Source organism: Pseudopodoces humilis, chromosome 8 (assembly GCF_049639895.1).
Source record: "Pseudopodoces humilis isolate 2021_Gansu_Grassland_sample_001 chromosome 8, ASM4963989v1, whole genome shotgun sequence".
In the NCBI taxonomy this organism is placed as follows: Eukaryota; Metazoa; Chordata; class Aves; order Passeriformes; family Paridae; genus Pseudopodoces; species Pseudopodoces humilis.
In genome coordinates this window covers 32,900,450-32,918,360 of record NC_142207.1, presented here as the reverse complement: position 1 = coordinate 32,918,360, position 17,911 = coordinate 32,900,450, and the positions used below count along the sequence as shown (strand labels likewise).

General features: G+C 39.2%; 1 protein-coding gene across 4 annotated transcripts in view; it reads right to left on the bottom strand.

Annotated features, from left to right (window-relative positions):
* Positions 1–16,637, bottom strand: part of NCKAP1 (NCK associated protein 1) — a 58,289-nt gene extending 41,652 nt beyond the window's left edge. For 2 of the 4 annotated variants that reach the window (XM_088058857.1, XM_088058858.1), the window contains exons 1-3: positions 16,435–16,637; positions 5,762–5,779; positions 4,529–4,639 (exon numbers count right to left, since the gene is read on the bottom strand). In XM_088058857.1, coding sequence (XP_087914983.1) covers positions 4,529–4,639; positions 5,762–5,779; positions 16,435–16,542 — 237 coding nt within the window. In that variant the 5' untranslated portion in view covers positions 16,543–16,637. The remainder of the gene's footprint in view (positions 1–4,528; positions 4,640–5,761; positions 5,780–16,434) is intronic. The other 2 variants (XM_005528918.3, XM_014257785.2) reach the window with 1 other exon arrangement.
* Between the last annotated feature and the right edge of the window lie 1,274 nt (positions 16,638–17,911).

Here is a 17,911-nt window from a genome sequence, read left to right as displayed (position 1 = left end):
AGCATAAGACATCTTAACTGTTCATACATAGATGAACAGAGTGTCCTGAATAATTGCTCATCATCTGACTTCACTCATGCAGGGGGAACACCCATAACCTGAACTGCTGCCTCAGTGACTTCTGGAAAATTTATCTCTTTTGCAGTCCTTTACCACTATCAGCTCCCTGAGCAAGAACAGAGCTGAAAAAGCAGCTGTGCATGGCACCCCCTTACCTGGAAAAGGTTTTAATCTTCTTAGAAAAGGACAATTAAGTTTTCTGGTGAAATCTGGGGTTTTTTGCTTAAGCAAGATGTAAGTTATCTGAAAAGCCAAGTCTTCCATGCAAGAGATTTCACACTCCAGAAAGGTATAGAAAAATATTAACATTTATTGAATATGGAGATAGATTTAATCTAAGTTAGATTTATGAAAACAGCTGTGATAGCTTTAATGACCATATGATTTCCTCAAAAATAAATGACTAGTGAAAAGAGATTACCAATACATGAGGCAACAGAGCTGAGACCTCAAAGTTATTTTTCCAGAGATGACAGTTTCTAAATTATCTTCACTAGTGTCATGAAAATTACAGTACTAAATGTTTCATTAGAAGCAAGCAAACAAATTACATTTTCCTTGATGTACCATACCACTTGCAGGGGCCAAAAGAAAAAGCTTTGAAAATCAGGTTATTATTTGTATTAAGTGTTTTGAAAAAGATTAACTACTTGAAGCACCTATCACAAATTAAAAATCATAAAGTGTTAAAGTGTGGGTTTTCATTTTTTTAATAGAAGAAAACATTTAATAAAAGCATGCACTGATGACTTCTAATAAGCTTTAGCCAAGGAGGTTCAGATGCCCTGTGCCACAACACCTCTCCCACATCCATCTAATCTGCTGCATAACCAACTCGTTATGAAGTGAAACTGTGAAAGACACAGGGGGCAAACCACACACCCACTGTGATCTAAAAGAGAAAAGGCAAAAATGCAAAAACTAAAATTAACTAATTCAAGATCCTGACCCTGGTAGACTACAAATGCTCACACTGCTTGTCCTCTGCTCTCAACTGTTCTTATTTCCAGTCCCCACGGACACAATGCAACAGAAATTTAGTCAATACAAAACACAAATTGAATTGGTATGAACAATACTGAGAACACACCTACTAGATGATGAAGACTAGCATTATCTGTAAAGCAGATCTTTACCTCACTAACCATACCTTTATAAACTTCATAGTGATGCTTCACTGTTCTGCTTTGTGCCAAGGAATGACTGAACCTCAATTTTTCCATGAGACATGTAAAAATAAAAGTTTTTCTACAAGGAAATTGCTGAGGAACAAACCATGAAAAACATATCTTCAAGAAAGAAGGCAGATATTCTCACTACTTGTCATATATAGTGTTTGGGAAAGCAGAAAGGGGGCTACAACTTCATGATACAAAGACATGGAGCTTTATCTGCACAGGCAGCAGATTTATGAAGTCCTACTCACAAACTAAAAAAAATTCCTTTCCTTTGTCTCTGTATCTTCAGTTCCCCACTGTGAAGTATATTATTCTGGTTTTAAAGGTATTGACTGAAAACAGAGCAACTTTTAGGTTCTTTAACACTGTTTTTGAGTTCAGTATGTTCTCTTTCAATTTCTCTGTGACAAGAACCTCACCTGTACACCCTTTCAAGAGGAAGAAGTCTAAATAGCTGTCAGAAAAATCAGGCTGCTTCTGCATCCCTTACTTTGGAACTTTCCTTCTGAAGTTAGGCCAGGAAATTCAGTAACAATAAATGCTATTCTGAGTCAATACAAGCACAGATCTGACCAAGAACAATGGTGCTATAAAGTTTTTGGAAGCCCAATGAAGTTTAGAAGTTGTTTTCAAGACAAAGCTTTACTCAATTTGAAATAATTAGAAATAGTAAAGCTCCCCCAAACACAGAAGAAACTTTCCTTTCAAACAGGACTCTATCTCTCTTGTTTCTCATTTTCTAAATCATTCAAGATTTTGTTTATATACATTCCTTTCTTTGCAGGTTATTCCATACAGTGCACAGCAATACTACCTCGGTGGTCTATTTCATTAACAGTTTAAGAGCCTGCACAAATTCAAGATTATGTGATTCACAATGGTTATTGGAAAAGAAAGGGCAACTGTAAGACATCACAGAGACTGCCCTCAAACAATGGGAGAGAGAGATATGAACTGGTAAGGTGCAGAGTTATCAATAATTAATCCTTTGGAAGATAAACTACTCCATTTAACTTTCCAGCCTGGTCAGCAAGGATTCATCAGCCACTTCACTGTTTGAACTGTCCACAAACTTTCACTTTCAGTACAATACTGAAAATCAGCAACTGTCAGACATTGCTCTGACGACTCATCATGTCAAACACTGAAGGAAGAACAAAACCAGGAACTCTGTTTTCTGTGGATAAAGATGTAAGATATCAATAGCAAATATAACAGAATTACTTGTTTCAACAGAATGAAAATTCATGCCTTTCAGGATCATCTGATTATAGCAAACACTGCTCATCCTCTTCAATAAAACGTGTGGCTCATTTTTAAGGCACAAAAAACACTGTAAATGACAATACTTGAGAAAAAACCAGCTAAAATAGGTCCAAAAATATTTAAAAAGCTGGCACTGTCTTTTCTCTAAAACTGAATGCAAGCTTGATCAGCACCATCACCTACTGACATGTTAAAAGCATAGGTACACAGTGCTAGGCAGTAGCAACTGCTGCACTCGAGCATACAAAATCCAAAACCCTTTCCTGAAAGGGTGTCCTGGAATTTTCACCGCTAGGAGGAAACACAACTTATGACTTCTTAGCTATTTCCACTTCGGTAATCCTTTGTGATATTTCTTTAATCAATGTGTCTCTGTTCCAATTAGCTTCTTGCCCTTTTAAATCTCTGATCACCCTTTTTTTCATTTGAGAGTGACAACACTCTATGGGAAACATCTGTAAATGCAAAATGCTGTCAGCTCTGATTACAGGACAGAAACCCCAGCTGCCTATTGCTAGAGCTCAAAATCCTCCTTTAAAACATGCTCAAAACCACTCAAATGAGGGTAGGCTTTTGTCAACTCTGCTTAATAAACACAGGCCTGGCTGGCTCATACTAAATAAATACACAGCAGTGACAAAACATTATGTGTATCCTATTTCAGAAACTCTGATGGTCAAAATATAGCAAGTTTTCTTTGATCTCTTTCCATAAACTTCACAGCACCAAATCCTTAAATATCTATCATTAGTTAAACTCCAAATTCATAATCAATAACTGGAAGACATTTAAAGCATACGTACAACTGCAGTAAGAAAACTTTATGTACATTTTCTTTTAATGGTTGATCTGCCACCCAAGCTTAGAGAATACAGAAGGATTTATCAACAGTGGTTTAGCAGATTTACTATTTTTACATAAATTTCTATATTTGCTACTAACACAATCAAATACAAAGATGAGCAATATTAAAGAGTACAAAGCATGTACAAGTTTTAAAGTGAAAAAGCACGCTGTTCACGGAATTGTTTCCTCCACAAGGTAAAGATTTTTTTCTGGTTCCTTTTGACTTTTCCCCATTGATATTACTGGAGACATTACATACAAATTTGAGATGGCAATGTAAAAGAAACTAATTATTCTCATTGCTATCACCACTACCATTCTACAGAAACCTGAATGCTTAAAGCAAGCCTAAATCTCCCAAGCACACAGGCAAGCTCTTGCATGAAGGGAACATGCAAACCCAACACCTACCTCCACTTTCCACCTTTGGAAAGAAATACAATCAGGTAAAACAAATATCTTAAGGACTCTTATCTTTCAAACTGAAACAGGGAAACAAGTGTACATCACCTGCTCAAATGCCTGCCTCTAGCCTAATAATAACTAAAAAAAGGCTTCAAAGTCAAATTCAGCAATACTGAGTCACTCAAAGGTAAAACATAATTTACTTCTGCAACTGAACTCACTATATGAGGAGGAAACAATTATATTTCCATATGTTTGTATTTCACAATGTTTCTCCTTATGGACTAAAGCATTCTTTATTCCCACAGGGACTGACTCCATAGGCAAGGGTACCTGTAAAGTACAAACACTTCTTCCCACCTTGCAGCCAGGTGTTTTTTACTGATCTGCTGGTTAGGACACATCACAAATAAAGTTATGCAATTTTCATCTTCTGCAATCAGTCTGGTTGCCAGGAACTTTTCCTATTAAAGTAAGGCATGATTTTTCCAAGGATTTCTTCCCACTGACAATTCTTTGAAATGGAATAGAAGAGAGCAGGCAAAAAGAAAACCAGAAAGAGTCCTATCCTAACAAAACCCATCCAGAATTACAGTACAATATTCTCTCCTTAAAGATAGCTCCTTCTCAAGTATACTGTCAGACATTTGAATCAACAACTATATTCCAACTGCAACTGTCAGCATCAGATGCTTTATAAGAAAATGTAAACCTCTCAGACTGTGCTGAAAGAGTAGTGAGAAAAATAGTTATACAGCCATTTGATTACTTACGTTGTTGTTGCGTGTTTCTACTGCTGGAAACTTCCTGACTATGAATTTGACAGCAGATTCCAGGTTTTTGTCAATAAGATAGGATGGTTTGGCTTTGGGGTCACCACATGCCTATAAAAAAATACAATACAAAATGAAGTAGAAACACAATTATCCATATAAAGCTAAGTGATAGTTGCAAATCTGAAGACAAACTAGAAAGATTCCTCTTTTTGTTTGTTTGCTTTTAGTGAGCATGTGATAAAATGAAAGGCAAAAGTGCAGGGACTGTCACAGCTGAAATATGCAATGGGAAACAGTACAGAGATGCTCTTCTACTGAAAAAGATGCATGGAAGTATCAAAGCAGTTAGTGCAGAACAGCAGTGAGGGAAAAAACTCAGTCCTAAAAGAAGGAGAAAAAAAAATGTTTCCTTTTAATGCTATTCCTGGTTTGAGGTAGTATTGTATTCATCTGGAGTTAACAAACTGTTAGAAAACTCAATCATGTCATCATCTGTGGAGGACAGTGCTGGGCACATTAAATGATTAAACTATCCTTTGTGAAACAAAACTAAACACCCCACCACCAATCTGCATTTAATTTTTTTTCCAATTGTTAACTGTAAGACAATTTTCCATCCCACAATCAAACCACCAATATTTGCCTAACATAGTCTATTTCCTCAACTAGGAACTGAAGTTTTACTCGTGTTCTTTATTCCTAGAGCAGCATAGGCTGAGCTTTGAAAGCAGCAGTCAAAAAGTTACACTAAATTTTGATGTGAAGTCACGACTGTTAGGTCTCTTAAATAACTTACGTAGATGGATCAGAACAGCTTCTCTGGACAGACACCTGAGGAAGCACCTACTGTTGCCAGCTACAGTGCATGCTGTCACACACTATTTCTCTGCTACTCTGGCTAGTGAGCCATGCGATACCATCTCATTTGGAGTAACATACTAAAAGCAGCATTACTTACATGACAAAATATGCGCTCAAACTGCATTTCTCTCAAATATTCATTTAGTTTTATTTTCCTCAGAGGGGTTTGCAAAGGAGTTTCACGTCTCATGCAAAACTAAATTACATGCTAGGCGTTTCTACGCAACAGAGTGAACTCGAATGGCAACTCATTTAAAAACTTTTCCACATTGATTTCTATGACCGAGCTGTGGACTGTAGAGACAGAAGTCATGGAGTATGAGACCGATTCTGAAAGCGGGCAAAGGGAAGGTGAAAAGCTTTGCAAACCTTCCAAACTTGTCCTTGCTGGGAAAGCAGTGTAATAAAAAGAGAGAAAAATTACATATAAACAAATTACTCTTAAATTCTAAAGTATTACATTTATGTGAACTAATACACTAATACCTACATCCAAGAGAACATTACAACCATCTGTTACTCTAGTCAGCACACTTTCTACTGGACGTTGATTATTCTAATACTCACAAACAACTTTACACTTATTTATTAGAATTTTACTATTGTGCAAAGCACTGTGAATATACTGAGACATGTAACTACTAATAGTACTTCCAAACTAAGTTCAGGTAGAGAGGGAAAAAAGTTAACAAACATCACATGCAACTACAGGGGGAAAAAGGAGAGACACTCAGTGAAGTTTTACATACCTGAAAAAGAAACGGTAGCCAAGAAAAAAAAACAACAAAAGAGTCATTATTGAAAGTTTCTAAAACACCTACTAGTAGTACATGACCATCATGATGTATACTCATGTACTATTCTGATATCAAAATGCTCATATATGCTAAATTTCCCACAAAGGTACTAAACTTTATTACAGCATCATATCTATAATACAAGAGGAATTTGTAATAAAAATAAATTCAGCAACATCCACAATATGTAAGATATTAAACTGTTGCTTCAATCTCCTTGGAGCAGCAAACCATACATGCCAATAAAAAGGCTATTCTGTACACACCTTAAAGTCTATACAATTCAAAAGTACAAACTATACTGTAAATAGGCATTACATATTAAGCATAGAGATTCAGATTTATGAAGTTTTAATTAACTCCGTGTCATGGGTGTCAGAACCTTTATGAAGTTATTTCAATTTGTTGTTCTTGCTGCAAAACATGTAACTTTCTCTACTAGAAGGATAGCTAAGAAAACAAGTTAACTGACACGTATTCATGACCTGTGTGCTGTTACTACCCTGTTAAATTTCAATAAGGTTGCTGTTATGTAGGAGACAAGAAATCTGCCACTGTTGACTTCATAAATTTTTCAGTCTGAATTCAAACACTCCTTCCACGTACACTCCTTATTTTTCCTAGAAACAGATGTTTTCCATCCTATAAATCAGCTCTTCAAAATGTTTACTAAAACTTATGTTCTACCCATGCCCTTACATACACTCTCATAAGGAAACAGAGATCTGAAAACATCAACATGCACATCCTCCTGAGACTTCAGGAACTCAGCCCCCAGAAAAGACAAGTGTTATGCTCAGTCTAACTGGCAATCCTCTCAATACATGTGAACATGTTCCTTCTTTGCTTCTTCCCATTGTTTGTTAGCTGACATCATACTTGAAGCAACTGTAACTCTTCCTACTAATAAACAACACTAGACTGACCTATAATAAGAAAGTTCTTATTTGCTAAAAGCATCCCTCACACACACCACCAGAATTCCAGCTTCTAGAAAGCTGTACAAGCCTACCTAGATTGAATTGAGAGGACAACAGAAGTCACTGAACGAGTGGGTCAGTGCTTTTTCCTTCACTCTCCCATGTTCCACGGCAGCTCAGCTCCTTTATAAGAACTGGTATTAACAGATCACTAGCTGTTGTTGCATCAGTAGTTTTCATCCATACAATTACCTGCATTCAGCATCACAGGTAAAACAGTCTCCATAAGTTAAACCTCTCCCAAAACTGTGAACAGAATTCAAACTCCCTATAGTTTACTCTACAAAGCATAAAAGAATGAACATACAAACCCCAATCCTAGCACTTCTGCACAAACATGAAAGTGTGGTAAGACACATAAAGAGGATTTTGCTCTAAAAAGAACAGTATTTTCAACAATTTAGGGCAATAGCTTTAGAATGTAGGTAAGAAATTTAGTTTTTGCTTTTAATAGTTGTATTAGTCAATATAAAATCTATAATGGGTAGGAACATTGTGGTAGAACATACAAAGGCCACTTGCTCATATACAGCTCTCCAGTATTCACACAATTCTGAGCACCAGCCAAAACCAGGACCCTTTCTCAGCCTCAGACAGCACTTTTTTACCCCCATGTGGGTTGAATAACCATTCCTCAATTCATTTTTTATTAGGAAAAAACCCATAACCCAGAATTACTACAATTTTGAGCATTAAAAAGTTAATAAAAACTAAAATTCACAAATTTAAAATGGTCTTACTAGTGCAGCATTCACAGAATACAGTTCTGAAGCCATGGGATCCCAGTTGCTTCAGCCCCAAAATATTATACTCAAAGAATCTCACAGCAGTCAACTCTGAATTCCTTTGTATATTACTAAACAGCTGATAAACAGCTATGCTGAAAAAGATCATGCAAAGTTACGGTTAGAAACTAATCTACATAATTTAAACAAAATTTTAATGGACTCAGATGCTGGATTTCCTTCAAGTTACACAGCACTTCTTTTCGCAGACCTTTAGAATAGTACCCTGCTATTATAAGCTCTCAACTAACTAAAGTCATTCTGTACACCATTCTGTGCAACTACCAACAAGAAAAATATCATTTCTATAGCTAAGAAGTTCACTATTCACAATACTGATTTACTATCATATGCAGTTACCAAGCTTCAGAGAGACCAGACTACATGCACTGTTTGCACATGCTTCACTAGGTCATGTGTTTGAATTAAAGCAGTATTTTCCTGCCTACCCTAGTGAGGTAAATAATTATATTATTATTAAACAAAATTCAGATTCTCTTCCTCACTTGATGATATTAGGTTCTCCTATACTAAATTCACTTTAAAAATTAAGAATACTACATATCTATACCTTCTATGTTGTATTCATTCAGAAGCAGCCAACAAGAAAACAGTCAACCACAAAAATCTGCTTAAGGTCTACATCTAAGATAAGTGGCCTCTAAACAGGAAAACAGAATCCAGTTCAACTGCCTTTGGCCTAGAATACACCAACATTAATATGCAGTAAAGAGACCTTTTGCCCCAATACTGTTACAGCTCTCATTGCAAAAACCTAAGTGTAACAATTTACTTCCTACTTGAGGGCAAAGGATTTTGAAGGAGAAGAAAAAAAACATCAATCAACAAAATTACTATATACGTGCAGCTGAATTGGCATTAATTAAAGGAAGTTTATGTTCAGGCACAATCACTGTCAGTAGTCAGTGCCCCAAACTTGCATTTAAAAGCCCTGAACTTCACTCATGCCACTCATTCACATCAACCTGTTATGTGCCCTTGAATAAGAACACTGGGAAGTATCAGCTGAATACATGACTTAGGATGGTAAAAAAATAAAGCCTAAATATTTACTGTATTATGGTAAGACCTATTATTTATTTTCTTTTGTTGTTGCTAAACCCAACCTATTCCAAATCAGCAGCAGGGCTGTCTCCCAATAAAAGAGAAACAGGGCCATTTGAATTAAAATTTGGGATTTTCATCCCCCAAACCTCCTACATTAGCAGATTACCATAAACCATACTTTACAGCAATTTAATGTGTTTATTACCTCAAGAGATCTTGATTTGCTGTTACTGCAGAGTTGAGATAAAACACTGCTAAGCACAGTTCCACTTGATTGTGACAACATACACTGAAATAACCTTAGTCAACAAATCACTTCACCTTTAAGTTTCATTTACAAATCAATCTGCACTAAAAAAACTCTGAATTTTACAAGGAAATTGATGAGATTTCAATGACAGTAAAAACTATGCCATTCCCCAAGTTAGTAACTTAGATTAGTAAATGGAAATACTTTCAGGATGCCTCAGACTCAAAAACAGGAATAGCTCTTGTATGTCCCATTTACAGTTTACTACAGCACTTTCTTTTGATAGGCCAGAAAGGCAGGCACAGTAAAACTGTTCTTCTCTTGTAAGAGCTGCTGGCATTAAAGACTTCATGCTAAGACATATCTCTAAGTTTGCATGTCTGGTTTCCAGCTGCACATCCTGTAAATTATACTAAATATAAAAATCAAAAAACATTCAAAGAGATACTTTCAGCATTAATTATATTCTTGTAAGATAAAACCTACTATATACTCTTTGTTTCTGCCATGCATTTAAAACAATTAAGATTATGAACTCACAATCTCCAATTCTGAAAAAGCAAAACTACTGAGAAGGAAAGCAAGGAGAATAAACAATAAAGAGCTGTTTTGAATAGTGATTCACACTACATTTGCTTTAATATCTCTGATTAAGCCTACAACTGCTTGCCTGTATTTTAGTTTGTGGAAGCCATTATTAAACAGGCTGTTCCTAGATAAATTTTGTGAATAAAGCCTTGCCTCTTTTAAAGTTTATCCAACAAGATGCATGAATTAGTTGGTCACACATGGACAAATTACTAGAGTATAATTTAATACTTTTGATGGCTAAAATTTAACTGTCCTACACCAGCATAGCTAGGGTGACCTAGTACTAAGTAAATTACATTACTTATGGTTGTAGTTATATAAATGATACTTGATGAAAGGTAAAACCTGTATCTTGATAGAAATTATGCTAATAATTTCAGCCAAGTCTCTATGTAACTACTTTATGAAGATTTTCTAAAGACCTTGGACATATCCAATGTATGGCACAAAATTATTAGAAATTTAACAGCTGTTGCACTTTTTATTTACTAGGGTTCCAAATTTGAAAGATAATGTACCTTCATATCAATTCAAAATTGCAATTAAAGGTGTTAGAGTCAGTCCAGTGTTTCCTAGATCTAAGCAAGACATCTTCCCTGCGTTTACTCATTATTATTTGGTATACACCAAGTATACACCTTACTTTAAATCCTAGCGTATCACTACTCAGAAATTCAACTAAGTAAAATGTAAATCCCTGTGAAATCAGAAGAAAAGGCTAGAAAGGGTCACAAGAAATTGCCTACCTAGCTCTCCTTTTCCAAGGCAGAATCAACTGTATCTGTGTTGCTCCTGGGATATGTCTGCCAAATCTTTACTTACAGGTCTCGAACAGGCTACATTCAAAAACATTCTCAAAGTCTCTTCAAATATTAAAGTCACTTTTCCAATATTTAACTTAATCCATCACTTCTTGGTCTCTGGCGGTCATACTGGATGGCACAAACTATTCCCCACCTCTCTACTGCAGTCCTAAATACTTACAAATCTGTATTACTTATAAGCTGACTTGAAAAAACATTCCCAATTTTTTTTAACTGGCGCAATTTTCTGCACCACTCGTCCTTATTATTCTGCTCAGAACTTTCTCCATTTTGTCCACATCTTCCTTGAAAAGAGTGGTCAATCAAATATGCTTTCAATGAATCTCAATGAAGGAGATGCAGAGCAAAAGGATTACTTTCCCCTCCGATTATCTTACACATTTATATAACCTCATGTCATCCCTGATTTTTTGCAGCAAAACTTACCTGGCTCTTGTTTGCCCTGGAATGTCCCTAACCTTTCCCAGCTATTTTCTCCAGACTTGATAACTCATTACTTCTCGTTTTGTCCTTTAAATTCCACTAAGCACAATATAGCTTATAATCATACTTGCTCAGCAACCTCCAAGCCTGTTAGACCATACCTACAATTTCTAAGCTCAAGCTGAATTTCAATTAGATTCTGTAGCCTGTCCCAGTTTCCTACGTATAAATTTATTAAGCACACTGTAGCCATCATCTAGGTTGTTGAAGCAAAAAGTGACTGGAACCAGAGGTAACACATACCCCAACAAGAGCCCCATCTGACAATGAGGTCTTCACAATCACTCCCTAATATGGTGATCCATCTGCTTTCATCATTACAACTTAAGGCAGACTGTACTTCCTTAGATTGCTCATGAGAACAAACAGATGAGGTCATGTCAGCAGCCTTGCTGAAGTCAACATGTAAAGTATCTTCTAAGCTGAGTGACCCATCACCTTGGGAATGAATGAATTGTACTGGGTTTGACACGATCTGTACAATGATAAATTCACATTGTCCCCTTGTGTTTATAGCACCTGTTTAAGGACTTGGTTCTATTAATCAAATATGGGGCAAGTGAAACACAAAGGATAAAAAAAAAAACCTAAGAGAAGTTTCACTGCCACAAAATGTTTCCTCAATGTAGTTTATAAAATAACATCTTAAAAAGAAGCAAGGCAATGGAAAAACCTTGTCTATTCTGAATCTCAAATGAGAACTGTTATTACGTTTTAGTGGTATCTCCTCTGCATACAACTTTAAAATCTCTTGCAACTCAAACTGGATTTGGTTTTGTGCTAGCACAAAATGAACAGTGACTGCGGAAGGCAAGGTAACTTGTATTTGTAAGCCAAGAAACAAAGCAAGATAATTCTGGGCATCTATTTTTTGATGCAAAATTAAAGCCCACTCCATATATTTTAGAAAAAATCATGGAACGTTCTTATTTTATTACAAAGTTTTCTGTTTCTTTACAAATTTAATTGTTTTTCTGAGTGGAAAAAACCCCAGTATGATACAGTATCACTAGTTGGTATTTGCTTCCTGACCAAATAAATTTATTTTTCATTGCCAGCACTGTGACTTTGTTTGGGGCTTCCTCCTCTGCTTATCAATAAGACGGTACTATAAGCCATTCCTCCAAGATCACAGACACAAACATATACTGCCATTTTAACCTTTAAAGAACTGCTGACATCTGTGGAAGCAATATTGCCCCACCCTGAGAAACTTCCCAGTGACCTGAAGACATTACCTGACATTATCTGTTCAACACCAGTCTTACAATTCAAAACTAAATTATTGGTGAGCTTTTCCTCTCAGCTCAAAGGTCTGCACTCCAGCACAGAGCTCTGTGTCCAAAGGGTGATCTATTCCTACACCATTCCAAACTTCAGAGCTCTGCAGATTGGAAACTTCCCCATGGTTTTCCAGTCACCTAAAATCTCTTCCACTGTTTCCTGAAGAATCACTCAAGTGCCTGAACAAAGCTGTACACTTAATTGACTGGTTCTATTAATAAAACAATCAACTAGCTTTTACAACTTTTAAATATAAGTAGTAGCATCCTCAATATAAGTAAAAATCCAGTATTTCCACTATTACATCTTTAAAGAAAATACAAAGTCAGCTAATGCCTCTGCAGTTATTAAGTTCCGTATCTATGACTTCAGTTTGATTATGCAGTTCATATCTAAGAATTGGTTTAAGAGTCTCATTTTTTAGATACTATGTAATCAAATCAGGAAACTCAAAAGAATTTGTTTTGTTAATGACATTTTAAAATATCTTGTGAACAAAAGTAAAACCTATACTGTAAAGAACAACAGAAAACTGCTAGCAAAGCAATTCATGCTAAATAACAGACTCATCATGTTTGATTAACATATACTCTAAATAATTCAAAACTTTGACTTTCATCCCTACAGTCCTGTTGACTGTAGTACTGCTTCAACACTCATCAAAATCACAGCCCCTTGATTTGCTGTGGCTAAATCTCTACTTCAGGTATTTCAAGATCAAATCTCTTACTGTAAACACATCCTGGTATCCAAGGGCTTTATAAACAAAAGACGGGCCCACAAAAAAGATTATTCTCTGCTGCCACCACTCTCAAGCAAAACAGTTGACAGTAATGGTAGCATTTACACAAACCTTACCAACACAAGACTTGGTCTGCTCTGGAAGGTAACCATGAAATCCAAGCTTCATCTGAGCCAGGATGGCATGAAAAATCCCTGCTGTCTTTGATTTATAGAACTGTAGTTGTAGGCAAGGAACAACAAAAGTTACAGAGAGGTAACTGTGATTAAATTCTTTAAAAACAGAAGGAACAAACCAAGAGAGAGAAACCACAAGGCTAAGATTTCTAAGTTCAGTACTAATACTGATCCCAATGCAAAGGACAGCTGAAAGCAGCAAGAGAGCCATCCTTCAAACTAACAACAGCAACAAAAAAATCCACCTCCTTACAGGGTGGAAATATAAATTCTGTCTCATCATCCACTATTACCTTAGTAACTTCACTTTTCCAAATTTCCATGTCATGCTCAGAGACAAAAAAAAAAAATCCAGTCAGATACTCTGTTTTAAAAACAACAAACTTTTAACTGTTTCAAAAGACAACAGTGGCACAGAAGGTCATTAAACAGGAAACTATGAACAATTATCAGCTATAAGCACAACAGCAACAAAACTGACTTTTGTATAGGAAGATGAAATATAAAGAATCATTGTTTCTAACTGCTTTTAACAACTGTGATTCTTTGTGAAGTAAGATTTTCCTGCTTTGTTTCTAACAGTTAAGAAAATTCTTAATCCTTGAAAATTTGTACTCTCTAGACAGCATCTACAGCAATCTCTACTGTTGCTACATACATTTCAATCTCTCACTTCCTCTTATTAAAAAGAAGTCTTAACCATTTCCTTTAACCGCAAACCCACATATTGTGTGGTTTTCTAGTAGCTTGAGTTTTGGTATCATCTTCAGCAGAGGTAGCTCTGACAGAATCTTAAACAGCAGCTTTGGAATTGACAGCTTAAAGAGAGCAAAAAAAAGGAATAAACAAAACTAAAGTGTTCCAAGCAGTCAGCGATGCTGCAGCTGGGCTGAAGAGAGACTCACAATGAAATACAATAATCAATCCCAAGATTTCTGGGCTCACTATCTGAGCTAGCCAGTTCCCCCTGTCAAGCAGTACTGACTGCAGCTGAAGAAAACTACTATTTGAATTCACAAATCACTACATGACTCCACAAGAGTTGTGCCTGGGACATCTCCATATCTGCAAAACTACACATGACACAATAATCAAGCCACTTGGTCATGCCTACTCTCTCTCTCTGTATGCAAGACCTAGCAATTTTGGACTTGGTTCATGGCATTTGCAGGAAAAAGTGGTGTCGCCTCCAGTGCTGATGCTCCCCTACAGAGAACCTGTCCACCTGCATCACTTCTTAGACATGAGTAACAGCAGAGGCCACCACCATATGGGACAACACAGGCAGGACTCTGCCATCCAACAGTGCCAAGTAAAAACACGTCTGTAGGCACTGGGCCATCTAACAGGAGTAAATGTCCCTGTATCAGAACACTGGGAATGAAAACAGAGCCCAGACTCACAGTGGCTAAGGCAGAGCTATCAAGACCAGGTTTAATTTCTCCAGTTCTGTTTCCTGCCCCACAAAGAGGGGCTGTGCTCAAGAGAAATTCCCCTTGCTCATTTTTCATCTGGGATATTTCTCTCAAAGTGCAACAAGAACACACATAAACAACTTCCTCGTTTTGATGGTTTTACCCGTAAATTGTGATTTTCTGTTTGTTAGAGGTATAATTATACTGTTATCATTATTAAACTGAAGTGATTTTGTAATGTGCAAAACTACAGGCTAAAAGGAACCTTTCAGAAAGACCAGAATTTGCAATCATCCAGTCAGAATGCCTTATTTATGTCAGTGAAGAAGATTTGCAGAAACACTCAAGTGTATATATAAAACAGTGAAATGGCTTTGGATGAACGCTGACTTCTAAATACTTCAATCACTTGGTTTGTTGGATTTTTTCCCCTGAAAAAACACCTCAATTAAAATCAACATTGCACTTGGTAGTCCTTACTTCTTCTGGTCTCCCATATGAGCAAAAAACTTTGACAAAACACATCCTTTACCTTGGATTACTCAGGCAGGGTCACTCCTGACAGAAACCTGGGTCCAGAAGTCAGAGGACCAAGTAAGCAACTAGAACTGTAAAACTTCCTTTGCCATTGCAGCTGAACCCAGCATGGGAACAGCGCTGAAATTTTAATGTGCTGAACCCACAAAGGTGTACTCACTGCTCTTAGGTAATAACTAGTATCCTCCTTGAAATAAGAAAAACCTCTCAAATAACTGTGTTCAAGGCAAAGCAATAAAATCCTAACTAGTATTCCTTACTGGAAGTGTGTGAGGGGCCATATACTTTCAGACGACGTAGCACTCTTTAGGAAAATGAAGCTGGGAAGGATACAAGCACCCAGTGCAGGGCTTGGAACTAGATGATCTTCAAAGTCTCCTTCCAACCAAAATCATTTTATGATTCTGTGGCCATGAACTACATTCTTCCCTACAGGAAAGCACAACGATTACCTCCAGAAGAGAAATTAACCGAGCACGAAGGCGTGACCCATCCTTCTCTCAACACCCAGACCTACGGCTTCCTGCACCGCCGAGCCACCCCACCCAGGCCAACACCGACCAACTTCCAGCCGGGGAGCTGCTCCAGCAGCCGCGGCAGCTCCAAGCGCCCGCTCCATCTCACGCCGGGAGCTGCTAAGCAACCGCGCGCCTCGAACATATCGAAATTCAACTTACTAATTTTACCCAAAACCCCTTTTTCCGTACGGTAGCGACAGCTTTTGGCGTGGGAAAAGCCCCGCGGCGCTGCCCACTCGCGGCTCGTGTGAGTCACGCACGGCAGCGGGGCGGCAGCGGCTCCGAGGGCTGCGCCGGGACCAGGCCCCGCTCCTTGCGAGCACCGCCAGGATCGGCCCGGCCTCCTCCATTCCTTCATCCTTCTCTCCCGGTATCGATGCGGCGGCCGCACGAAAGCCCAGGCCCCCCCCCGCTTTCCCGGGCCAGGCGGCGGCGGCGCGGCTCCCGCCCAGCCTCCCGGGCCCCGCCGCTAGGCCGCAGCGCAGCCGGCACAGCCGCAAGGCCAGCGGAGCGCCAGCCCGAGCGGCGCTGAGGATCTCGCCGGGGCGGCTCCCCGTTCACCACCCCCCCCCTCCGCCGGGGCCCCCCGCACCTTCTTGATGTTGTAGAGCCGGGTGAGCATGCCGACGCCGCGGTCGTTAAGGATGGTGAGCTTCTCCGCCAGCTTCTGCTGGCTGGGCTGCAGAACGGACCGCGACATTGTGGCCCGCCCCTGCCCCCACCGCCGCTCACAGCCCCGCGGCCGCCGGCCTGGCCCGGCCCGGCGCTTCCTCCCCGGCTGGCCCGGCGCTCCGTGCCTCCGCGGGGCGTGGGCACGGCTCACGTGGGGCGGCGCTCGGGCTCCCCCGGCGGGCGGGCGGCGGAAGCGGCCCGCGCTGAGCTCTCCTCGGTTCCCACAGGTTCGGGGGAGCTGAGGGGGGTGTGAGGGGGTTTCGGGTAGAACCCCAAGGTGTGTTTCGAAACGATGAAGGACGCCCATTTTTCTTCACTGTTTACAGCGAATAAGGTTATGGATGCCCGCTCCCGGGAGGTGTTAGCTGGATGGAGCTTTGAGCAACCTGGTCTACTGGAAGCTGTCCCTGTCCCTGGTAGGGAGTTGGAACGAGATGGTGTTTTTAGTCCCTTCTAAACGAAACAGTTCTGTGAGTCTATGAAAGCCCTAATTTTTACTTAATCAGCTTCACTTTTTAATTTAATCAACTCTTTTTTTTTTTTTTTTACTTAAACAATGGAAGTCCTACACTTTGGCCACAGTAACTCCTTGCAGCTCTACAGACTGGGGGCAGAGTGACTGGGAATCTGCTCAGTGGAAAAGGCCCTGGGGTGCTGGTCAACAGCAGCTGACCCTGTGCCAGCATGTGGTGAACCTGAGCCAGCCCAGGTGAACAAAAAGGCCAATGGCACCTGGCCTGTGTCAGAAATAGTGTGTCCAGCAGGACCAGGGAAGTTAATATGCCTCTGTACTTGGTACTGGTGAGGCCACTTCTCATGTGCTGTGTCCAGTCCTGCGCCCCTCAGCTCAGGAAAGATATTGAGGTGCTGAAACTTGTCCAGGGAAAGGCAAGGAAGCTGGTGAAGTTTCTTGGTCATGTTCCTGTGAGGAGCAGCTGAAGGAGATGTTTAGTCTGGATAACAAGAGACTCCGGGGGAACTCTCTCTAGAAGTCCCTGACAAGAGGGTGGAGTGAGGTGGGGGCCAGTCTCTTCTGCCATGCCAGTGAGAGGATGAGAGGAAATAGCCTTAAGCTATTAAACTATTAAGGGGATATTCAGAGTAGACATTAGAAAACTTTTTTTACTGTTCGGGTGGTCAGACATTGGAATAGGTTGCTCAGGGAGGTGGTGGAGTCACCACCCTTCGAGATGTTTAAGAGGCACTGGGTGATGTGGTTTAGGAGTTACAGTGGCAGTGCTGGATTGACAGCTGGACTGAGTCATATTAAAGGTCTATTCCAACCCTTGACGATTCTAAGATTTTTTTACATAACCAACTGAAATTAAGAACTGAGGCCCAGCAGAACACTGCACAGAGTAATACTGACACACTGTCACTGCTGGTGACCCTTGTTT